Below are 26,421 nucleotides of genomic sequence, written 5' to 3' on the forward strand. Positions count from 1 at the left end.
TCTTTACAGGAATTTAATATCTTCTGTCACATCAAAGAACATAGCTGAGCCAAAGAACACAAAATATCCTTTCAAACCATATTCCTGTGTGCTTGAAATTTTAACTACTTTTCTGCTAATGTCAATGGGCCTAAGACGTTACCTCTTTTTACAAGTTTTGTCTTCTTTCTGGACTGCCATGGCCACAGGAACACTATTACAACATCACAGCAACATCCTTTTCCTCTTCATGACTAAACCACAATGATACTTTGCATTCATCTTGTGATCAGCTACATACATGTCAATTTATCTGACAATGCCAGTAGAACCAGAGTACACTACACTCTACTCTGCACACGTGCATCTCATTCCATTTACTATAGTCCATTACCTCATCATGTTTTTCCAGTGTGATATTAATTCTCAAATTTAATTTAGCTTGTTGATTCTATTATTATTCACCTACTCATTTGACAAAGTAATTAGCTAAATACTGATGAGATTACACTCAAGATTGGTCACAGACTGCTTTAATGCTGAAACCTTCTCTTTCAGGATCCTCTGAAGTCACTGTTAGCTTATTAAAAAATAAAAAAAAAAGAAATAATGTTGGTCATCTCAAGAAAGCCCTGCTGCCAGTGGGGAGTTCTGCTCTTACTAATGCATCTCCGAAAGCACAACGGGGCTCTGACCCATGAAAGTTAGGGTTCCTACAAAACTACCCCTTTCTCTCTCTTGACTTTCTCATTGTTCTCATGTTCTGCCTCTTCCCAGAACAGCAGCGCTGGAGCTTTTTAACACCTTTGTGTTACCAGGAAAGAATAACTAGGTCACTTAAAAAATCAGTCCATTTGATTAGTCCTTCTTCCTTTCCTTCTTTTATTTTTTCCATTCTACCTTTATACCTTGTTTGAGGCTACTGAAGTTTCTCACACGCAGATTCTTGGGTTGATGATCAGCATTTTAACCATTTCTCTTGCAATTGCTATAAAGTCACAATCACTTAAAGCATAAGCATAAGCCTTATTCAAATTATTAAATCCGCAATTTTTAGCCTGCTTTATAAAAATGATATTATATGGTTAACGAAACCAGTATTTAATCTTTTTTTCCTGAGATGTATTCTTGTCATATCAGAATAATACAGGCCATTATGAGATCTCACAGTAAAGAGAAAGTTACGTGACAAGTATGGAACAAGTCAATTACTTGCTCTTAACTTATTTCTAATATTCAACTCAATTAATGTTAGTAAAATTATGTACTGTGAATGACAAAAATGAAATTCACTCAGTGAAAAATTCTGCCAGCAGAAAAGGAATGCATTCGAGTTTCAGATTTAAATATTACTCTATTAGCTGAAAAAATAGCCACATGCAGTATTTATTAATAAGTAAATCTCAATGGAAGCCTACAAAATCAAATATACTGCACCTATGCACAAAGAAAGAAAAAAATCAAATTAGCATTACTTACTTGATTAAGTATATCTTGTTTCTGTAACACATGCAAGGAAAGAAAGAACATACATATATTAGTGCAGTGTCATCACACTCAAGCTCTGTTTTTATAATAGAAGTATTTTTAGTGAAAGGTTAGTGATTTAGATGAGCAGGTTTAAGACATTAGATGGACTATCTCATTTTCTTGCATTAGTTCATAAGTCAAGAAAATGCTTCTCAGTCAGCTCTCTAGTCTTTATTAGACAGTGCAAGCAATTTATTTCTAAACATGCAATGACAGCTAACCAAGATAAATAAATATAATGTTAGTATTTCTTCCACGTGTACTTTTTTTAAAAGCATAAAAAATTGTTAACAAGAAGAGCTGTACATGAAACTGGATTCAGTTATCAGAACTGAATATTCTAAAATCCAAGTGGAAAGATCATGGAGATGATCATCAGTGCCACTACATGACACATACAGGACCATGAGGGGATCAGGCCAGGCCTGCAGGAGATTCATAAAGGCAGATCCTGGGTCTTTGACACCTAAACCCTTCTATGACAAGGTGACCTGCCTAGTAGATGAAGATATTGTCTACCTGGACTTCTTAGAATCATTATCATCAAGGTTGGAAAAGACTTCTAAGGTTTTTAGTATAATCTTTAACACTTTTTATAATCTTTCCTGGAGAAACTGTCTGCTCGTGGCTTAGACAGGTGTACCTTCCCGGGGTAATAAACTGGCCAGGTGGCAGGGTCTAGGGAGTGGTGGTCAGTGGAATGATATCCAGTTGGCAGCCAGTAGGAAGTGGTGTTTCCCAGGACTCACCAACTCCTGTATAATATCTTTATCAATGATCTGGACAAAGGTATGACCTGCACCTTAGTCAGTCTGAAGATGATGCCCTGTTGGTCAAGAGCTTTGATTTCCTTCCTGAGGGTAGGAAGGCTCTGCGTAGGGATCTGGACAGGCTGGATCAGTGGACTAAGGCCAGTGATATGAGGTTCAACAAGGCCAAGTGCTGGTCCTGCACCTGGGTCATAGTGAGCCCAGGCAGCTCCACAGGCTGAGGCAAAATTGTTGGAACACTGTCCAGCAGAAAAGGATCTCAGGATGTTGCTTGACAACCTGTTGAACATGGGCCAGTGCATCCCCACGTGGCTAAGGAAGCCACTGGACTCCTCCTCAATAAACAAAAAATTAGGAGGCACTCAAAAAGGATGACAACATTCATCCTTTTGATGACAACATTGTTGTCATCAAAAAGGATGACAACATTAGCTCTACAAACACACAGCTCTGTACTTACTGCCCATTTAGATACTGTCTTTAGCTCTGTCTGCTTTTCTAATTCTTGTCAACCTATTCAATGCTCCCCTCAAAGTGAGATGGATAAAATTAATTAATATAAATAGATCTCAAATTATGAAAAGACTATTTATAAATCACAGCTTTAAAGGAGGCTGGTCTTAGATTATGTGTCTTATACCATGTATAAAATCTGTTCTTAATTATGTCTTTGATATTGACTTAAAGAACATGAAAGGGAAGGTGTTCAGTAGTATTTGTAGGAATTTTAGGCATCTCACTTACATGGAAAGCAAAGAATAAAGGTTCCATAAACTCCCTATAGTAGATAGCCTTCTAATAATTATATACACCACTTCACCTAATCCTAAAATCCAGTCACTCAACAAGATACAAAATAATGTAAAACAAACTAGATTATTTCAGGTAGCAAGTTTTGAATACCAATGGCTTTTCTTTTGCTATTTCCATTCCATTAGATCAGCCCATGACAAAAAACTGCTTTGTAGAACCAATAGAGTGGAACAAATTCCTGAACCCTTTAAATATATAAGTATATATATAAGTAAATATTTAAGTAAATAGATCATTCTGATGAATTTGCCATAGGTCTATGAGCCATGTCTACTTGTAAAAAAAATGGCAGCATCTTTTGGTAGAACAAGACTTAAACTATTTGGAGTGTTTATAATTATCAAGGAGAGAGAGGTAAAAAGAAATTATGATGGTATCCTCTACAAAACAAAACAACAAGGCAGACATGCTGTACAGAATATATAGAAACAAATAGCTGCACAAAGACTGATACCAGCCGGATCAGTTAATTTTTGTCATCTCACTACAGATAATAGTTAATTACTTAAAACCAATCCAGACAGTCCTCATCCAACGACATAAAATCAACTTGCAAATCATTCTGTAAAGAGTTTATCCACACAGCAGGCTGAATGCATGCCAAAAATATAGACACACCTGTGCAAAGACAGTTTGCTTTTCAGAATAGAATATTCACTCAGTGCCAGAGGAAATTTCAGCCACTTTGCTTTCAGTTCAGCTATGGCATGAATCTTGAGCTAACAAACCTTATTAGATCCAAAGTCACTTTGTTGCTAGCTATGCTTTCTTTATACTGTGCTCCATGAAGTCTAAGTGCTAAGCAGCAAAGTACAAAAGTTGCCAGGGTTAGCCTAGGTCCAGTATTGACCCAGGAGTTAGTGACTGATTCCTGCTGAAGACATTGAAGTCATCACAGAATGCCTGTCTTGAATTCCTTCTTCCCCTATCCTCCTCCTGTCCTGTTCCCTGCCCTGGGTACTCTGCTGCTCTGGATGTTTCAGTACAATGGTAGAATTCTGCAAATGAAGAGCTGTGAAATGAAGAACAGGGAGACACCATGCAGAGTCACAGACTCATCCCAAGACCAGCTGTGCTTATTAATTCCAGCTTTGCACAGAATCTGCCAATTCACCTGGCTTCACTCAGAGCAGTTTTCCTGGGTACCCATCTTGCCATGACTCAACTTCCATGTAGCCCCAAATGGGAAGAATGACTTTGTTAAAAGAGACTAATCACACCACTTTAGGTAATCATGTTTATATACAATTGACAATTTGAAAATGTGTTACCCATATGGCAATGTATTATTTAAATACACATAAAATGCACAGTTATATTTTACTTTAACAGTGTATGCTTCACAAAACTGAGCATGTACGATAACTGAAAATACGTGAAGAATTAGAAGAAAAAACATGTAATAGATTAAGATGATTTTATCAGCTCACATTTTTACTAAAAAATAATAATAATAAAAAAAAGAACTAAACCAGAAGTATGTCTATATTCTAACAAAAAGCAGGTAAAGGAGGTCCTACAGCCTGTGGATAATCACATCATTCCCATCCATTTATATTCTATGAATGTACTTAACTAGAATCCTGGAAATCTAAGATGATCATTTACAGGATCAACTCAGACCATTTTACTGAATTACTAATTCCTTTTTCCTCAGAAACTGACTAAAATGACTAGCATTAGGCCTGGCCAAATTCAAAGCATCAAATGATTTTTCAATACTTAATAAGCTATAACTCATTAGTTGAAAATAATTGCATTATTGCCAATATATTTGTAATATTATTTTGCATTTCACATCCTGAAATGTAAGATCTAGTAATTTTTATAATGGTTAGCACATGTTTCTATCCTGAATTTCATATAATGTGAGCACAGTCAGAAATATTACTATTAGAAACATCACTGAAAGAGGTTTTTATTTAGCTACGTTCTGAATCACACTATTAGGATGTGCTAAGCAAATGCAAATTTCAATTGAGGATAAGAAAAGAAAACAATCTGCCTTTTTCTTCCAGCCAAATCAGAATACTTTGTCTAGTGGTGAATCTGTAGTGACAATATGCGCATACAGCTTTTTTTTCAGCTGATTTCTTTGTTTCATAACATCAGAAAATTCCACAACCAGAAACAACAAAGGGGAAACAAAATTTAAAAAGATATCTTAATGGACTTTACTTTTATAACTTTTGAAACTATGCTTAACATTTCCAATCTTCAGACACTTGAAAACCCTATTAATCTCACCATAAGGGTTGTGGAGGTGTTTTGGGTGTTTGGTTTTTATTTGTGGGGGTGGGGTGAGGGGGAGAAGGAGAAGGGGATGTGCGTGCTGATTTTGACTGGCATAGAGTTAATTTCCTTCACAGTAGCTTGCATGGAGCTGTGTTTTGGATTTGTGCTGAGAACAGTGCTGATAACAGAGGGATGTTTTAGTTATTTACACAGAGTCAAGGCCTTTTCTCACCAGCCGACGAGAAAGGCAGCTGAAGGTACCTAAGAATTTGGGAAGGGGCACAGTTGGGATAACTGACCCCAACTGACTAAAGAGATATTCCAGATCGTATGACATCGTGATTTTGTTATTTCTAAACACTTTCAAATACCCCAAACACCTGATTTATAAATAATCCTCTATTTAAAATGTTAAAAATGCTATAGAATTTACACACTGTCCCCATCATTTCTGATCATTAAGAAACAAGAAAAATTACCCCTTCAGGATTATATTTTGCTAATACACCACTGCCATGGAATTCTTCTAAGACATCCTTAATTTTCTTGGTGGAATCTGGATAAAAAAATAAAGAGAGAGAAATTGAAAATACAGAACAGTGATTTACATAATATGAACTGTAATTAAAAAAACAACAATCAAAACTGCTAACTGCTTTTCACAAAGTACACATCAGTAATTTTCTGTAGTTGTATGAGAGCTGTGGGCACAAAGAAAATGAGAACATACTTTACCTTCTTAACAACTACTGTAAAAACCAGCAAGTAAACATAAAATGCTCAGAAAAAAAACACTCTTTGATCTAATCCTTAACTGTTAAATAGTGTATTTCTGAAGGAGTTTTTTTCATGACTACTTCAAGTCACTTTTCTTGTCCTTGAGTCAACCACAAAATGTGGTTGTTTCCACCAGCACTACAAAATCTCCTTTGGCAGAGCTGCCAGTGAGTACAGGAGCTGGACAGTATCAAGATAAATGGGAACCCTTCAGAAAAAAACTCTTCAGTGGTCACATCACAGAATAAAAATGTTGTTCTCAAAATCTCAATTTTTGCAGACCTCTCAGGTATTGTAAAAACTATAAGCTTCAGTAACTTTTGTCTAACAGAACTGTGCAAATCCCTGCAGTTCGGAATCAAGTAGACATAATTTTTCCAATTTTTTTAACTATGTGCAGAATAACAAAGCAATTATTTCAGTAAGCTGCCATTACATTAAATCCTTGAATTCAGATTCACTTAGAACTCATCATGCACATAACCATCTTTTCCTCATTAAATATCTCATCAATACAAGAAAAATACCTGTAACTCATTTGTTTCTTTAAAATACAGTAGTTGAGTGTACAATGGTCAAATGTGCAAAATGACCATGAACTAGTAATGAGTACCAAAGCAGTGAATAAGAGAATAGGTGAACTTTGCATCTGCAATTTTATTTCTACAACAAAACCGGGAAGTAAAGTAGAGAAGCAAAGAGCAAACCAAGAACAGGACTCTAGAGCAATTATTTAGGCACTTAGTATTACAAACATTAGACCTAATATGGCTTCTCTTAATTAAATCAACAAAATATGGCATTGCAATAGTTCTTAAACTTTAAAGAAATCCAGCATCTTAAACGTGACTCTAAAACATAAATTTAGCAAATTATGTGACCTGAAAGGAGAAAATGTAGCAGACAAGGATTTGTACAATAGTTATGTAACAGTTCTGTAACAGTTCATAGCAGCTATAAACAGGATACAATACTAAAATTCAGTTTTAAGAGGTGTTGGAGGAAGTGTTTCTCTCACACTCTTATACACAGTTTACACAGTAATAAGAATGGCGTTTCCCAATGTTTTTCATTTACCAAATTTTCTTAAATGAAAACATCTGAGACTATGTGTGGCCCCAATAAAATAGTTTATTTCCACTAATTGGATGTATTTCAACATTACTGTCAACTATAGGGAACAGCATTTAGCAGTTCTCATGAGCAGTCAATGCAAATACTTACTTGATAAAATCATCTACAATCTTATTGCTGTGTCATTTGAATTGCAACAAAAAAATCAAAACTTTATGTAAAAAAATAATAATAAAAAATAAATATGCTAAGCAACTAATTTTACTCTTAGCTGTAATTTAGAAGCTAGTGGGTTAGACACTTGCTCATCAGGACATGGACACAAACTAATGACTGACAAAAAATTATTTTTATTTGGTTTCTATTATTTTAATATGTTTTTCAGTATTCATATACATGGTTGTATACAAAAATCATTGCATCTTATGATAATGATGGCAGTAACTACAAAAGTAGCAATGTGAGATGAGCAGATGTATGACAGAGGTGATTGAGCCTCATCCTAAAAAAGGATTTTTCTGAACTTTGGAGGAAAGTTTAAACACAAACATCAAATAGAAAAACAACAAGGTCTCCTCACACTATTTTTTTAACCAAATTAAAAAAATACATAAATAAAATAGAAATGGACTGCTTTCTAGAGATTTTAAAACAATGTCTTGAGGTTTTCTTTCAGCACTGACTATGCTTTCATTCCACATTTTGCCAGATAGTCTATTCTTCTTTAAATCAGTATTATGCCTATGCAACTGTAATTGAAAACAAACCTATGTTATATTACTTACTGAAATTAAATTACATGTTTGCTTTCCTTTATTTTCACATTTTCTTATTCAAGTATCAGGAAAGAATATATGCTCTACTGCAACAACAACATAGCTATTCACATTTTTCATGCATGAGTTTAAAACAGTCACATCCAAAAAGCATCGCCTTCATGTTTGAAATTACTGTCAAGAAAATAAAGGTCTGCAGATGTAAATTCTGCTTTAGTTGTCCAGCAAAACGTTTGAAAATATTTCCACATTCAGGTCAGGAGCTGTAATTATTTTGAGTACTACAGCCAAGGCAAAAACATTTTTTACAATCTTTTGTTCACAGCCATTCAATCACTTTTTTTAGTTCATGTGACAGTATCCAAGCTAGAATAGAGATCTTTCAAAATGTTCAAAATGACATATCGATATTTTAAGAAAAATGCCAACACACCATCTTCTGCCTGCGTACTCCTTAACAGTGCTGACAAGCCTCAGAAAAAACTAATTCTTCTTCCTCAGCCTCGAGTAGGCAAACTAATATTGGGAACATGTTCCAGCTTTAATAAGTTGTCCTAAAGGGATATGAAGAATAGGATTATTTTCTACTCTTTTTCAGGAATCACATTAAAAAAGCAAAAACCAAAAAGCCAACCAAAAAAACTGTCCTAGAAAGCTGTATGGAATAGAAACTCCAATAATATGTTATCAGCTCCACTTAAAAAATAGTTAAGTACATGCTCTTCATCAAAAAGTAAGCAAAAAAATTCCAGAAAATATATACAAAAGTATCTAGAAATTTTTCCTAAGATTGTTTTTTCGAAAAACAGGAAATAAATAGGAGGTAAAAAACAACGGTATGTATTTCTTTACAGTTTTGTCTGATCCAAATCATCCAAACAACCACTGTAAAATGCTAGTGCAAACACAAATATCAGAACAGAATCTGTATTCTCTCTGTTTTCTAAAAGTACAGATGTTCTACACGCCTTAGCATCTTAGCACTTCAGAGCACTTTCAGTAATTCTGTAAGCACCACTCAAGTTAAAACACAAATATGGTTTTAAACTCTTAGCTGTTTTTAAGATCAAGGACAATTTCCTTCTTTGTCTAAGACTCTGCATTCCAAGCTCCCCTCAAGAGAGATGATTTCCAAAAATGTGTATAGATAGTATAGAGCCTGTCATGGCAGTGCTTAAATCCCATGTTATCTGCAAAGTTATAGCTGGCACAGTACAAATTTAATGTAGCTTGAAATATAATGTTTGTTTCACAGAAAATCACTTTTCTCTGCTTTTACAATTTTGTTATTTTTTATTATCCACTAGGTCAGTGCTTTGGGTATTCAGTCAAAATACAGAAGACCTTCACTTCTGTCCCCTGCCTGAATTCATGTCAACTCTTACTGTTCAACCCATCTTCTGTTGCAGTTTGCATTTAGTCAAGAGGATGGAAGGAGAAAAAGGGAAACTTCGGCCCAGGATTCAGAGTTTGCCTTGGATGAGGTGAGATGCCATTTCATACCTCACATCCCAGTGAGTTTGGGGCAGAATAAACAGGCAAGGCATGGTGTGAAAGTCTGCTGACTGAAAAGCTATTACAAGTACAAGGGAGAAAAGTAGCTGGATTCTACACCATGCTGCAGAAATTGTTTTAAATTAAGGCTGCAAAACTATAAAGATGTGACTTGGGATAATGTTGTATTGTTTTAGAATAAAGGCAAAACAATTAAAATAATGACACTAGAAATATGAAATCAGCATATATAAAAGCAAAAGTATCAAAGTGACTTGTTTTTTTCTTAACTATCTCTCATCCCTGACAAAGATACTTTTTATAACTGAAGACAAATTTACATACTAAGTTCAAACCCATTTGAGGTTTAGCCCACATTAAAAATTGTTATTCACTTTCTGAAGTGACTCAACTTCAGATGAAGAAAATTGAGCACCAGTTGAGACTGGAATTTTGTGTACCATTCTCCTACAATCATAAAACACAAAACATAAGGAAAACTTGCCCAGGCCCAGATCACACACTTTTTCTACATTTTCTCCTCATTCTCATATCCTCATCCTCTTTCTTCAAAATATTTTTTTCCTTAAAAAGACTCATAAGACAATTACATAAAACTCAAATGCTATGTACACAGAAATGCTTTTAAATTTAAAAGGAAATAAACATTAGAAAAAAAATTATTCTGAGTTATAATTCTCAACAGAAAGTCGTAACAACCTGCATATCTATTGGTCCATAACTAATTTTAACACCTACAATAACATGTAGAGTAATAACCACTTTCTATCTCCATTTGCCTTTTGTAAACTTAATACAATATAAAACACATCACAGGCATACAAAATATAAAAGCTTCACAGAGGTTTTCTGTACATCTTGTTATGACTTAGAAAAGCAAAAGGCCCAACCATACATATACAATTTCCTGCATGCCAACAAAGCTTTGCACAAACTCAACAGCTCTTCTTGACAGATAAGACCAAAGAGAAGCACTGAGAGAAATCCAGCAATCAGTTGGCATTATAGTTTTTATATAAGTTCTTATTCTATGGACTTTCTTTTGTGGATACAACAATACAGTAATGTGTATGTATCTAAATTTACATGCATACATTTTTTTTCCTTTTTGCCTAGCTAATTTTATTCAGAAAACTGGACAATGTTTTTACTCAAGCTATAGCTGTGCTTAATCTAAAGCTTTACTGGTCTAGAAATTCCAGTATATTAAAAAGGCCAAGCCCACCAAAAAACCTGTATGCAGCACCATCAAGTAAAAACTACTAAACTTTCTACAAAGAGGCTGTTTCAGTAAGGATGTGGGTCATGAAGCATTACTCAGGGCTGCAGCATGTCCGTGTTGGTAAGAGGTGCCTGATGGTTGTTGAACTGGCAGAAGGCAGTGATTTACATGTCCTCTGCTGCCCATATGTACAGCTGCAGGCTGACTGCCAATATAGGTTCTCCTTCATAACTTACAAGTGGTCTTTTGATGCAAATTTCACAAAGGAAACAAACATTTAATACCTTTATTAGGATAAATGCTTGATTTTAGCTTTCCTATAATGAGAATTTAAAAATTATTGTGGTCTTGCAAAGAGTGGCCAAGAAGAGAAGGCAATCACTGCTCACTGGTCTAAAGGACACCACCCCAAAATTTCTGCTACCAATGGTTTGAGTAACACTGTAATCAGAATTCAACTTCACCCTCCAAATTACATTCTCATTGAATTCTATGACACTTACCAAAAAAATGCTTCTTAGAAACTCAGTCAGAATTGGATGATGCTGCCTAAATTAATATAGTGGTAAGTGACTTCTGCAACAGGGAATGGAGGAGGTACAACAAGAGAGAGGTAGGAGCAGCAGCTCCTGCTGCAGAGGAAAACCTCCTCCTGACACCCAAAACAGGAGCTGCCTCTTCCACCCATCCTCCCTGCTGGGGCTCAGTAACACAAGGAGCAAGACAGATTCATTTTACCCATTGCTAGGAACTAAATGATACTTAGACAAGCACTTCTTTGTGGAAAAAATGCATGTGCCAACACATCTTTAGTCCAGATTAATAAACAATGTCCACTAATCCCTCTTCCCTAAGCAGATGTTCAAGTGAAAAGTATATGGCAAACAACAGGGAGTTGGGGAGGCTTAATTTTAGTCTGCTAGTGGGATGAGCTTTCAAAGGAAGAACTAAGTAAAGGAAAACAGACTCCAGAACATGTGCAGAACTGCAGATAAGTCCTGACTTAAATAACTGCTAAAAATATTAAATAAGAAAAAGAATGCATCAGATTTTCACATTTTAAAATTACTCCAGCTAACTTTCTCAGTGTCTTTTAGACTCCTTTGTTTCCTGACATTCTGAAAATTACATCTTCAACAGTCTGAAAGCTCCTCAGAGTGCATCTCTGAGAGGAAGACTCAGGGTACCAGGCTGCTGTGCGTATTTGGGCTCTGTGAGACCAGGACTCCATGGATCCTCTGGGTCAGCAAGGTCTGTCCCATCACCACAGCTGGTAGTGGGCAGCCCCAGAGCCAGGCACTGGGCATCTCCCAGGGGTCAGGGCAAGTAAGAGCCTGTCAGTCTGTTAAAAAATACCTTGCACTGAGACCAAGAAGGAGGAGAAGACTTGGGAGCTTCTCCAGTCCTCAAATTCCATCATCACAATTGAGTTTGGAAACTCATACAAACCTTTTCTCATTTTCCGTTTCTGATTTCCTTTTTATTTTTTGATGGTCATTTCTCCTGATAGAGGCTCCCAGCTCAAAAATGTTTCAGTTGGAATGATTATGAAACAACTGTCTATTAAATTAAGGAAGGAATGCTGTTGACAGCATATTTCATTCCAAACACTAAACCTAAGCACTAACTAGTAATGAAGAGTCATATCAGTTTGGTTAGAAATTCAGCAGGTATTATTTCTGATTTTAAGTGGGAACTGGGAAATAGCATTGTAAGTTTGAGGATATTTCTACAGGTTTTGAAATATACATTTTAAAAATACACTAATTCACTTGTTTCTGTTTTCCCCAAAACATCACACCTCAAATCCTGTTCACAACAAGAAGGACATTGAGGTGCTGCTAGAGTGCATCCAGAGAAGGGCAGTGGAGCTGTGGGAAGGGTCTGTCACAAGTCCCACAAGGAGCATCTGAGGGTACTAGGGTCGTTCAGCCTGGAGGAAAGGAGGCTCAGGGGAGACCTTACCACTCTTTACAACTCCCTGAAAAGAGGCTGTAGACAGATGAGGCTTCATCTCTTCTCACAAGCAATCAGCAACAGAACAAGGGGAAACAGCCTCAAGTTGCACCAGGGGAGGTTGAGGTTGCCTAGAAGGAAAATTTTCTCCACTGAAATTGTGGTTAAGCATTGAAACAGGCTACTGAGAGAAGTGGAGGACTGACCATCCCCACAAGTGTCCAAAAAAGTGACATGGTACTTTATTATATGTTTCAATGGGCATGGTGACATTCAGTTGGATTTGATGATCTTGGAGGTCTTTTCCAACCTTATTGATCCTGTGATTCTCTAATTTTTTTTATATTTGTATACTTTGAACTCATAACCTATTTAACATAAAGTTGAAGTTTATTTAACCTAAACTTCCATTATGGCTTCAAAAATTACTGAATAGGATATACTGCAAAAAAAAATTTCAAAGATACATCTGGTCCTTCCATTCTTTCCTTACAGCACAGACAGTTCTTGAAATTATTTTTTTCCTCTTCTTGAGCACAAATTTTTTCCCCCATTTTGCTTTACCATGTTTCTTGTTTCCAAAGTATTGAGTTCATTTTACCCTTCCTCTTACAAAGTTCTAAATGTTTATACAGTGACGATTCTTGACATCACAAAAATCTGTGTTTCTTGCAGTCATGATTCTCTATTACAGCTTCTCATGGCAGCACAGCCTTTAAAGTCAAATACATATCTAGGCCATAAAACAGAGAGAATTAGCAACACAAGTACACATGAATCTGGATCTTGAACTACAAATGATGAAGGCTCTTGCTGTGAATATGTGCCAGTACAAACTGGATTGCCCTTTTTCTGTCCTAAATACTATTCCTAAGCTTTTTGTTCTTAATGATGTCATGGTTGGTGCAGGGAGGAAGAGCAGCAGAAAAAGAGATCACTAGAGCCTGTTCCCCTCAGGACTCAGAGGAACAAGCCTTGACAATGCTATCAAAAGCTTTTCAACATTTAGTGGCAATCAAAACTACCAAAAAATCTATCAAGCAGAGTAGTACTGCAATTGGTATTTCAGCATGTACAAAATCCTCTATTGCCTGACTACATTTCCATATGGAGACTTCACATGATGCAGACATATAGACCCTGTATACACATTTTCATCATTAAATACAATGTTGCCAAGCCCTTGCATTTTATTTTATATATAAATAAACATACAGACATGATATGTGCAATTTGGTGAATTCAAATGAGTTTTTGCAATCATCAAGACATTACCTGATCTATCTATCAAGCATCTATAAAAAAATAGTGTAAGGTGGCCATATACAATCTGGGGAAGGGAAACAGTAAACTCCTCCTTTACATTCCACACCTCTTTCAATAGCATAAGCAGATTTGATCTCCTGGGCCAAGTATTTCATATTTTTTAAAACTGTACCCCAGTTTACATAATAAGAAATTGCCTGAAGGTTCATGATTCAATGCTCCTGGATAAAACCAATTTTTTAAAAAAAATCATTATTGCTTTTAGAAAGTTTCTCCAATTTCTATTTCCTTTGTAGAGTGTTTTTAAGTTTGTGTGTGTTGAAATTGTTGACACCGCAACAACAGTTCTCATTTATCACCACCATTGTGGGTGAGAATCTTGCCATATAAATTTTGGAATCAATCTTTGAGTACTTATAGCATTACATGTGCTGAGCCTGTGGAAACATTAATATTATAAAAATTGTGAAGTCCATAACTGAAAAAATAACAGCTTTGTTGTCCATAGGAATGGGCTGCTAGAGACATCTGCCTACAAGTCACAGCCTTTCAACCACTGCTTAATTACAAAGCCATGGTATGATGCAGAGATTGTTTCCATTGTGGTATTTACACATTCCAGCTACCTTATAAGGCTACTGAAAAAGTTTACTACTAAATAGATAGAATTAAAATATAAAAGTCAAAGAAAAAAATGCTACAGACTGATCAGGTAAAAAAAAAAAAAAAGTCAATTCCAGTTCAAGACCTAGCTTCTGGGATAATACTGTTCTCCTAAATGCTGTAACTTGAAATTTAATGAAATAAAAAACTGGTAAGAGACTATGCCTTAACTGTATGCCAGGAAGTTTTTGAGTTTTCCTATTTTCACTACTACAACAAAGCAGCTCATTATTTATATTATACTTTCACACATTAAATATTAATATAAGCTCATTTATCTTAACAATTGTCATTTTAAATCTATCCTGGGAAATCTGTTTTATGTTCATTGGTCTGAGAAATGAATGGTTCAAGTACTACTTTTGTAAATCTTCTAGATGCGTACTTTCAAATTTCAAAAAATTTTGTTTCTATCTAAGCCAGCTGTTTTCAAGTTTGGTATAGTTAAACAGCATTTTTAGTGATTTGCTACAATATTTTTTTTTTTTACCATTAAATACTTTCTTCAGACAATTAACTGCTTTATCTCACTAATTTCTTATGTGCCTTTATGGACAATATGGACCATAACACAGAAGAGAGATATCATGCAAGAACATCAAGGAAAGGAAAGTCCTTAAGATCAGTTCACACTCCTGCAGATGTGTTTTCTACTGATTCTTGCTTGATGCATCTCAAATCTTTTCCCTTTCTCTACAAAAACATTAGACCTGAATTTTGTATCTGCTTTAGTACAAAGAGATTTCATCTTCTGCCTTTCTAATTTAATATCAAAGCTGGAACTGGGTAATTCTTTGTCATTCCAGGATTCTAAGGAGACAGCAAGCAAGAATAAACCTTATAATATTGACAAAGGCAGCATTAAACCCTACTACCAGGATTATCTGTGACTTTATCAAATGACATTTTGTGTCAAGAGTATCATGGAGAGACACTCTAAGGAAGACTGCATTTTCACAGAAACTTACTTGGCAAGGTAATAACATTATTCAGATAAATAGCTCCCACAAGCAAGCTTATAGAGATCTCTAATCATCCTAAACAATATCTGGTTGACTATTTAATTTAAGCAGTTTAATACACTTGGGTTACTTGTTCTCAATGGGCTTAGAAGCCAGAGCCCATTGCTCTCTTAAGCTTTATTTCTTACTCTCTTATCACTTCCTCCAATTCCCTATTCACCTAATAAAAACAAGCGAACAAGAACACATTAATTCTCAGCCATCTCTGTTCAAGTATTCAGAAATAGCTTCAATCCTAAAATTATCCTATAATCTCTTTTCTATGGTTTTATCCCATCAATCTGTTCTTCATTATATTTTCTCACACTTACTTAATTTTTCTCTGAGCTTATTCCCCAGGATATATGGCTGCTCTTTTGTGTGCTACCACCAATTACCAGTTTTTGTGTGACATATAGAGTAACACACAGCTTTCTACATTTTAGAACTAGTCTGTCCTGTGCTATAGGTTACCTCCCGGCCTTTCTAAGAATCGCTGTGGTTGACTTCAGGGAAATACAAAATGGATTGTTTTCAGCAAATTTGAGTCATAGGGAGTCTGAAGACAGGGAAAGGGAAAGAAATGGGAAGTACTACACATCTAGACTGATTTTTGCCTTAAAACAATAATGATGAACTGTTGGATAAATATCCTTGACTGAGTATCTAGGTAACTGCCTTGGCACGGGGTTGGACTAGATAATCATCAGAGGTGCCTTCCAACCTTAACTATTCCATGATTGTGTGAATGAGCCAAGATGCAGTTATGAAAGCATTGTGTGGAAAGGATGGAAGCCAAGTGACTCCTACTTACTACGAAAGCTTAGTCACTGAGTGTACATAACAGATACAGATGATGATGTAACAAAATAAATCTACCAACCCACAAACCAAAGACCCCATCAAATAAACTGTGAAAAATGCAGCTAATACTATAAGAAGCATATAATTTAACAGAAAGATGAGTAAAACAGTGTTGTATGAAATGGTAACAGTGCTTCTTGCCTACAAGAATGCCAAGAACTATGACAAGTAAAATAAAGGACTTCTTAAACAACAACAAATCTTCAGAATTAAGTTGCGTTAGCTTGGGGTTCATTCCCGATATTTCCAAGACAGTATGTCTTCTTAAATGCATTTCTAATATACATAAGTGTTTTTTAAATCCATCAAATAGTGATCTATGGAATTTATTTGGATATTTAACTAACAGTTTGGAAGAGGAGAGAAACCAGTACCTGTGACAAAAATTGACTTCTGAGGTAAAAAAGGTAGTTAAATTAAGCCAGCTTTTAAAAAGTTTTGTAAGACATACTCACTTTTTGACTGCAATGTCAGCACACCCTGAGTTAGTTTTACATATGTTTACTTGTATCATCCAACTTAATATCTACCTCCTCTATAGAAACTTGTAACTGTATGAAAGGTCTATTATAAAATGACATATACATATAGAAATAGCTTAAAGAGCATAGATTGTACCAATTCATTCAGTTTATTCCATGGTCTCCTCAGAGGCCAGCACCCACTGTGGACAGTTGCTGTAAGTATAATACTCATCAAATCATTACATTTCATAAAGTAATTTTGCCATTTACTTGTTGTTACAGTCACAGTATCTTCTAGCAATTTCTGGGAAGTTTACAATTAATTTCTTCAACAAACTCTGTTTCCAAATAAAAAATGTGTTCCCCATCTTTGAGTGGGTCCTTCCTGCCACAAATCCTGACAACAATCAGTAACTTTTGCAGCAAACATCTACCTTGTCAATCCATAATTTTATCCCACATTTTAGGGGAAAAAAATAGAAATAAGATAAACTAATCAATTTAGTAAAGTATCTTTTCTGTCACCTATGCTTCAAACTACAAAGATAAGCCATTAAACTAAACTCAATGTATATTTAAAAGAAGAAGATAAATGTCTATTTACTGTAAGCTTAACATAAGCTTAACATATATGCATTCAAATGCTTTATGAATGTGTAGCCCTAAAATACAGATATTATAATAACCTTAAATTCTCTAACCTAGTAGCAAAACACCAGTAACATGACACTGATATTCATCAACTTAATGTTGCCATGGAAAAAAGACAACATATTAGTAATGAGCTATCAACATTCCCAGGTCCCAGAATTCAAATTTATTTCCTAATCCATCCAGTTCTACCTCAGTATGATCACAACATGTTTTTTATTTAATTTTATATTGTTCAGTTAGGCAGATTAACAATGGTACTCTCCAGAGCATGAAAGACACAGATAATTAGAGCAAAAGTAAGCAGAAAATATATGAGAAGTAAAGAAGGATGAGGAGTTAGTAATGAAAGAGGATTAAAGGAACATGAGAAAACAATAAAAAATAGGGAGAAGAAAAGACAGGAAGAGGCAGCTGAACTTTCAAAAATAGCAAGACAGAAGAAGAAAGAAAAGTTCAATCTACTGACATTCTTCCCTTATTTCACATGTCTCTTCTTCTGCTCCTTCACACTTTTTTTTTTAATTAGTTGGAAATAACATATCTTAAACAGAAAAATCTAAAAGCATGATCTCATAATTTTCTGAGTTTCCAGAGACCTTAAATTTCCTATGATCTAAAAGGACGACTTCTATTTCAGAATAAATATATTCCATCTAATAGTTTTTATATGAGGAGAAAAACCCTAAAACACCAGAATTTAATATTACAACTTCAGAAATAGGAAATTACAGACATAAATGGACCTTAATTTCTCCCAAACTTCTATATTCATCATTAACGCACAGCTGAACATTCTGAATGTTCCATATGCCTTATAATTAAAAGTACTTAAAAGTAGTAATACATTCATAAAATAGTTTGTTTTGAGGAAAAGAAAAAAAAGCAAGAGTACAATTGGAAATAAATTCACCTAAAAACCTGGGAAACAGACTAGCTGTGAGGGAGCTCCATTCCAATTCCAATTCCAATGGAGTTACGTTTCAAGTAAATGGAAGAGTTAACCATCTGTGAACTTTCTGACTCACCTGCTTGTGGAGAGCAGGCTTAATAGACATAGCTTGTTTTGGTTGAAGAAAAATGAGAAAAAGGAAGGTTGGTTGATACAGTGAAAGACCTCTGAAAGTGCAAAGGAAAACAAAACTTGACTTCAGAACTTTGTCAAAGGATGGTACAGGAAACAATTTAGACTTCTTTACTTCTGAAGATGAACTTTCCTTTTGCCCTTTTATTGATGTTCCAGAATTAGACAAAGGAAAGCATTTGAATAACTATGTCGTAAAAATACTGTTCTAAAACATTGTAACCCAAGGAATCTGTTCTTGTTAAAAAGACATTGGAAGTCCTGGAGCTTGCCAGGCACGCAGCGAGTGAAATAAACAGTAGAAAAGAACTTATGAAAAGTTTTAAGACAGTTCACCTCAAGAAAAGATAAATTCTAAATATCCATAGGAAGTATAGTTTTTTTTTAAGCGATGGTACCACACTTTATTGGAGCCTATTACATGTTTTAAATACCACTGTATAGACAAACAAAAACAACCATAAAACCAGAATTCACTGAATGCTCTTTAGCAAGTAACAAGCTTCCCTAACAAACACAATTAACAATGCATATAGGAGATGTAATTTTTACCTGATGTCTGGGGATGATCCAAGATGGCCTCTCCCACTCCTTCTGCAGCCCCATATATTCCTCATTCTTCTTCAAAGTAAATTTTCTTATCAGGTAATTTTTTATTCTGGGATGTGGTATGTAATTAAACGCATAAGAAAACTGTCATTACATTTATGCTCAAGCTTCTCACGGAGAGTGACCTGGTTTTGTTCTAATGCTTTCCAAACAATGCATACCCTCAGTGAAATAATGCTTATATCAGACTGTGCACTAAAAACCTCAGAAAATAAATGGCTTACTAAGTTTCAATATATATGAGATCATGGCTTCAAGATAAGTTATGAAATAAAGACACAGTCTCCTCAAAGTAGTGACACACAATCCACCGCACCTTTAAGATATATGCAAGACCTTTGTCAGAATATCTCAATCTTAGTGTCACTCACAAAGAGTAAAGAAGAGGTTATACTCAGAGAAGTCTCTAACAAAATCTACAATTTATCCCTCCTTTCTACATCTTTTTAAAAATTCTAAATCTGAAAAAACCCAACACCCAAGATACAGATATGAATACAGATTAAATTACTATCATAAGAATAACTTGTTTTAGACAACAGAATCAATATTGTTGAGGTTACCTCCAGACACCTGACTGCCCAAACCAAAACTTCAAGACAATACAGAAATCTCTCCATATTTATTTTACTTTTAGTAAATGTTACATTTAATATAAAGCTGTGCAAACTATTTGCTTTTTTCCCATCAAAATGATAAAATTTTACTTGAAATTTCCTTTGTTGAAAAGAAGAACAAATGCTTCAGTAGGTAACATATTCCGATAAACCTGATATTAATAGTGACAGAATCTAAAAATGGCCTATTTCAGAAGGGACCTTAAAGATCCTCTAGTTATTCACCTCCTTTAGGTAACCAGACTAGATTGCTCAGAGCTCCATTCAACCTAGTCTTGAACACTTTCTGGGATGGGGCCTCCACAACTCCTCTGGGCAACTTGTTCCAGCACCTTACCACCCCCATATTAAAGCATTTCATTCTAATATCTAACCCCAACCTTCTCTTTCAGTTTGATGCCACTCCCCCTTGTCACTACACACTCTTGAAAAAAGTCTCAATTCATCTTTCCTGTAGCTCCCTTCAGGTACTGAACACTGTGATTAGGTCACCCCAAAACCTTTTCCAGTTCCTCTTCCAGGAACAAACCAAATTCCCTCAGCCTTTTCTCAGAGGAGAGGTGCTCCATCCCTCTAAATAACTTGGTGGCCCTCCTTTAGATTTTTTCCAGCAGGTCAATGTCCTTCCTGTGCTGAGAACCACAGAGCTAGATGTAGCACTGCAGGTGGGGTCCCACAACAAAGCAGAAGAGCAGAACCACCTCCCTTGACCTGCTGGCCATGCTTTTCATGCAGCCTAGGACATGTTCTTTAACAATTATATTTAACTTCCCTTTTTTTATTCCCCAAATAAAATATTGAAATATTCAATTCTCTAAGCATCCAAATGTTTCAAAAGGAACACCACAGTGTTTTATTTAAAAAAAAAAAAAAAAAGAGTGTTGTTTTGTGTGCCTACAAATGGCACTATTATGTAAAGAGACTCTGATTAGCTTGAATCAGGCAGTGGAGGAATTCTAGAGCTCCTGAAATAAACTGAAAATAGACTCCAGCTGTGCTGCTGCACCACTTTACTGCTCTTTTCCAGCTTAGGAATCTTTACACTACACTGCAAAGTACAGCACAAAGCACATTGCTTCTCTGGGAAATTCCCAAACATAACAGGCTTTTATTCCTGTCAGATGGCACAAGTCAGCGTCCCCAACACAGGTACACACACACAGAGCCCCTTCCAGTTCTACACAGGTTCTCAGTTCACCCGTGAGCATTCATTCCCCTGCCAAACAACATCATAAGGATGGCCTCGAGCAGAAGCTCAGAGCTGCTTGTGTGGCACTGGATACGGCACTGCTTCAAGAGGATGAATATTAGGTTCTATTTTGTCGGGCCAGGGTTTTATGAGCCTTCAAAAGGGAACCTAATACACCCAAGGATAGCTTAGCTATTACCTTTGGATGCAAATAATGAGCAGGATGGCTTCTGCTGCAGTGTTAGAAAAAGGTTTAATAAAAGGCAAAATAACAAACAGAAAAATCCGAGCCAGGTACAGTGGTTTGCCCCTGGTATAAACACCTTCACAAAAGCTTTGTGGCTCTTTTGTTTTCTTCTTTTCTACTTGATGGGCCAGGCAGGACTTTTTGGCTTCTATCCAATTAGGTGACCCCAAGGTTTTAGTGAAGTCTCTGGGGTTCTATAAGGTGGCTTTTCACCTGATCATTGGAGAAACTTCTGGGCTTCTTTCCTTTTTTGGGGGACAAAGGCTAGCTTTGCCACTCTGTCATTAAGGGGCACTCTCCTACATTCCTACAGATGAAGAAGGAAGGACATGAACCCCACGAGGGAAGGGGGTGAGAATGGGGACACCCACCCAAACATGGCAGGAGGCCAGCTGCTGACAGCTGCTGGGAAGGTGAGGAAGGAGGAAGACAGCCTGCAGGCCACCAGAGCTTCCCAAAAGCTCAGCAAAGCAATGTGGCTGCCCGTGCTGCACTCACACTGCCCACAGAAAAAGCACCACGTTCCTGCTAATCAGAATTTAAGTCATTCCTTGGAAACGTCAGTCACTAAGACAACAGTGGGCATCATATGGAGTTAATTGTAGCCATATAAAGGCTGCAAAACCGGATTGAAGGCTTCTCATTCAGCCTGCTGTGTGTCCTGTGAAGGCATTGAGCGCTTTACAAAGATCAGGAACTGACTTCTGTCCAATTTTAAAGGGAACAGCTAGAATTCAAGTTTTTTAAAAGGCTGCATACAATTCAGTAGAAAAACTGAATACAGAAAAAGAAAAACATTTTTTATATTTAACATCCCAACATTTCTGGAAAAAAAATTGCATTCTTCTACTGGAGAAATACTGTATACCTCTTTATCCTCACCTTGCTTTCTTCCAGGTTCTGTAGCTTCTGTTTTTATTTCAACTCTCATATAAACCCTCGATTATTTCATACATACTACCTTGCTTGCCACTATGATTTCTTTCCTCTTTATTTTTGATTTTATCCCAAACTTCTCTGATGTTAATTGCCACATTTTCCACCACTGCCTCCTAACTACTTATCCTTTATTTCTGATGGCTATGTACTCACAATAAAAATAATGCATAATATTTATTATTTATTCAAAATAAATTAAAAAAACCCCTTACCTGCCTCCTTGTTCAATCTCTCCATGTTTATATTTGATCTGTATTATCTTTTAAAGCAAAGGTTTAATGTAATTTTAAAAATCTATTATGTTCTTATTATTGTTAAAAATAGACAAAATCTGATGAAATGAAATGTAAAGGTCTTTTCATAAGAAATGCTGATAATGGATTAATTTCATAGAAAACAGTGATGCATAAACTGCACAAATTAACACTGTTAAAACCAAATGTAATTTTTGTGGTCAGGAAGATTTAAAATTTATATTCTCAGTTTTTTTCAAAACTCAAAAAGCAGGCTCCTAAAAATTGCTTACAAATTCTAAGATGCCAGCTGAATTTCCTGCTCTGCAAGAGGAAAACACAGAGGACATTCTACATTCCCCTAAAATGACTATTAAGAGTTACTAGTTCAACAACATTAATGCATAAAATTTCAAAATGCAACTGAATTCCAAACAAAAAAGCATTTTGAGGAATCTCAGTTTTGATAGCAAGTTCCAAAGCTACCTACTCACAGTCATTTGGCAAGGGCTTGTCAAATTCTGGCAACTTTTACAAATATCATCAGTCACTGAAGTTGTGCAACATAAGCTACTAGACTTTTATCTAAGATTAAATATGCAAAATGGGGGAGAAAACAAAACACAGCTCTACAATATGCATGCAAAGAAAATATTTTTTCTGAATTATATGGAAGAATACTTTTTACATTAGACTGAAAGTATATCAGTAAAAGTGGGAATCTCTCCAGTCAAGTGCTCATGACAAATTAGGACAAGACTGATATCCTGCATAATTCTTAACACTGAGAAATTATTACAAAAATAAACCCATAGTGGAAACAAACACCAGCTATGATAATGGACTTTATTATCCTTTTGTGAAAGGGACCAAACTGTTTTCTATTTCTTCCACCTGTTCAGTCAATATAAACCAATAATTATTGTGAAAAAATGAAACAGGTGGAAGAAATGGGAAACAGTTTCATTCCCTTTCAGAAAAGGAGAAAGAAAATTAGGTGGAATCCACTTCATAAAAAAGAAAAGGGCATTGAGAGACTGCTTCTGAGAAAGACTGCATAGTTTAACATAGACATTTAGTAAAACAGTGCATAAATCAAATCCCCAGAGATGCTTCAAAGTCTTTAAAACAAAGCAGATGATCAATTCTTTCAATCTAAACCTATTTGATAACTGTGGTATATAGGTTTCTTTTTACTATTATCATTAATTTTTTTGAAAGACAGTTGTATGAGTAGGAGGTCTGTAAGAGGCTTGGTATAAAAATATTAGAATGCTACTAGAGACAAGTTCATAGTTATCCATTAGTGGTCTGAATAAGAGAAGAACTTAAAATACTCACCTGCTACTATATATACGATTAATCACAATTAAAAACTCTAACAGTTTGCCCCAAGCACCACCTCTACTCTTTGGCACTATATGTGTAGCATACAACAGCAAGAGAACACAACTCTTCTATCACTTGTACCATGAAGAGCAAATACATATGAAAAGAGCTCTTGCATATGCCTTGGTATCCTAACTCCTGGGGGGAAAAAACAGGACATGAAAACTCTTTATGGGACAGAACAACTTGCTGAACATACAGGCGGGCATTCCCATCCAAGAAAATTATGCCATTTCTTACCTTAAATAACAATTTCCAGGATAAAACCTGAAGTGCAACCAGCAAATTTAACATAACAAAGAGGCAGTGACACGATGTATTCCTTATTCATTAACCCAAGTTATTTAGAGCAGTTTACACAGCTTTTTGATTCGCTAGATAGAACACTTAATGAGGTCTACCTCAGTTTCAAGCCAAAGACTTACTGGCATGCAGACCATATTTTTTGCTAGTTTCCACTAAAATAACTAAATGGAGATGTGATTATAACCCACTCAGCATAATTATAAAAGATTTAGATTTACATTTTATGTCCAGCTAGACCCTGAATAAAGATTGACATATTTGTGCCTGGAACAAAACTTCAGAGATGCATGCCTCCCAGGGAAATGATGCTAAGCCGTACAGATGACTAGCTATAGAGATGGATTTGCTTGGGTATTTTTTCTTTGTTTTGTTTAAGGGGTTGAGAAGGTGCTGTTAGCCAGACATGCTACAAAGGCTGTGTGGATAGATAAAGTAGGGATGGAAAAAAAAAGAAGAGGGGGAAACAAAAAAAAAAACCAAACAAAAAAAAAATCAAGTTCTTCTGAAATGTGTTACTGGTAGAAAAACCCTGAGATTCAATGTAAACTCAGGTTATTTTTAAAATTGTAAGACTGGATAACTTTAAGCTGCAATATCTACACAGAGCTGCAAAGTATTTATCTTAAGAGTACAGTCTGCCTTGAAGAGTTTGTAGTTTGAAGAGCAGTTTAGTAGTCCTCGTACCTAGTCAGTCATTGCTTCTTGAGATTGCTGTTAGAAGGAACAGCTACTCTGACACTTGCTTCTTGAAACTAATCCAGAAGAACTGCAGTGCATGCTGTGATTTAAGCACATACACTGGGAAGCACTTCAGAATGTGCTTTTGTACCATTTGGGACAACTTAATTGACATTCTTTCTGTGAATCCCTTGAACTCCCAGAGCTCCAAGTCCAGAGCACTCAAATTTGTATCATAATGTCATGTAACTTTACAGTATCACATGTTAGGCCATTGATAGAACAGTGAGCCTGGACTTGACAAACAAGGTGACAATGTTCATTGTGTCTGAAACAAAATACAAAATAATGGTTCTATACTTAAAGGCATATGAAATGGGTCATTACTTCTCTAAGTATTAGCCAGTTCCTAAACTAACTTCTTATCTACTAAAACAAATCTGAATGAACAGCCATTTCTGATTTATTTCAGAATAAGAGCACCTCCAAAGGGACTGTAAATAGCTTTTTCAAATTTCAGGTTGAGTACTTGCTTGGATTCACCCTCATCCAAAATTAGCTAAATAAGTACTCAAGCTTTCAAATCAAAAATAATAGTGTCTGTATAAATCTTCACAGATTTTAATAATGAAGAATTTATATTCGAAAACTTCTAGAGGGCCCTCTACAGAATAAAAAATAATTAACATAAAGTAATTTAAATCATTTTTACAATATAAACTTTGGCTAGCCACCAAGGTTTTATGTGAATTCTTTTCCTTCTGCTGCAGCTATTTTCTCTCAATTTCATGATTATGTTTTTTCAGTAGTATTATTATTTTTCATAATCAAACAGCAAACGTAAATCAAAATTTTCCAAACATTCAGTTTTTGGTACTGAGTTCTATTTTGGCTCCTGTCTGCTGCCAACTTTGATTTTGTCCTAATAAGCTATTTCTAACATCTGTTCTCTGTTTTCTTACATCCCTCATGGCACTACCTATGGGCTGTAAAAATGGCACAGATACACAAATTTTGGTCTACCAAAACTTGGTAGACTCCAACTTTATTTGAAGCAATTTGTTTTGCTTTATTTTGAATGTCTTCCTTTTTTCATATTTTTTAGTAATTTTTCCCTTTTAGGACTCTTTATATTTTTTATCCCAGGAACTCTTGTCAGTCACTCATTTTCTTCATATCCCTTCAATGTGCTTTCACCATCTCTAGTATAATTTCAGCAATTTATCAAACTCTTAAAGCCTATCCAGTACAGAAGTGCTGCAATTCAACAAAGAATTCAGACATATACTTAGTACATAAACCATCTTCCCCTCCTCCTCTCACAAACATCTATAAAATTTTCACTCTATCCTTCCATTCATTTCAACTAGTACTACCTATAGGTTCTTAACCAATATACAGCCTATGCATTATTTGAAAGCAGTTACAATGATTTCCAAAGTGTTTATGTTGATACAGGCAAGAGTACTGGAGTCTGTTCCATCTCTGTAGTGAATTTCAAACATGAAGAACATACTAAATGTAGAAACAGCACTCTACTTAAACAAAAACAAAAACTAACAAAAAAACCCCAC

General features: G+C 35.5%; 1 protein-coding gene across 9 annotated transcripts in view; it reads right to left on the minus strand.

The window, feature by feature from the left end:
• Positions 1–26,421, minus strand: part of DGKB (diacylglycerol kinase beta) — a 332,462-nt gene that overhangs the window by 264,348 nt on the left and 41,693 nt on the right. For 6 of the 9 annotated variants that reach the window (XM_064411308.1, XM_064411310.1, XM_064411307.1 and 3 more), the window contains exons 3-4: positions 5,807–5,883; positions 1,459–1,479 (exon numbers count right to left, since the gene is read on the minus strand). The exons of 1 other annotated variant lie outside the window; for it this stretch is intronic. In XM_064411308.1, the coding sequence (XP_064267378.1) occupies positions 1,459–1,479; positions 5,807–5,883 (98 nt within the window). The remainder of the gene's footprint in view (positions 1–1,458; positions 1,480–5,806; positions 5,884–26,421) is intronic. 2 more of the 9 variants (XM_064411314.1, XM_064411318.1) reach the window with 1 other exon arrangement.

Source organism: Passer domesticus, chromosome 1 (genome assembly GCF_036417665.1).
Source record: "Passer domesticus isolate bPasDom1 chromosome 1, bPasDom1.hap1, whole genome shotgun sequence".
NCBI classification, from domain to species: domain Eukaryota; kingdom Metazoa; phylum Chordata; class Aves; order Passeriformes; family Passeridae; genus Passer; species Passer domesticus.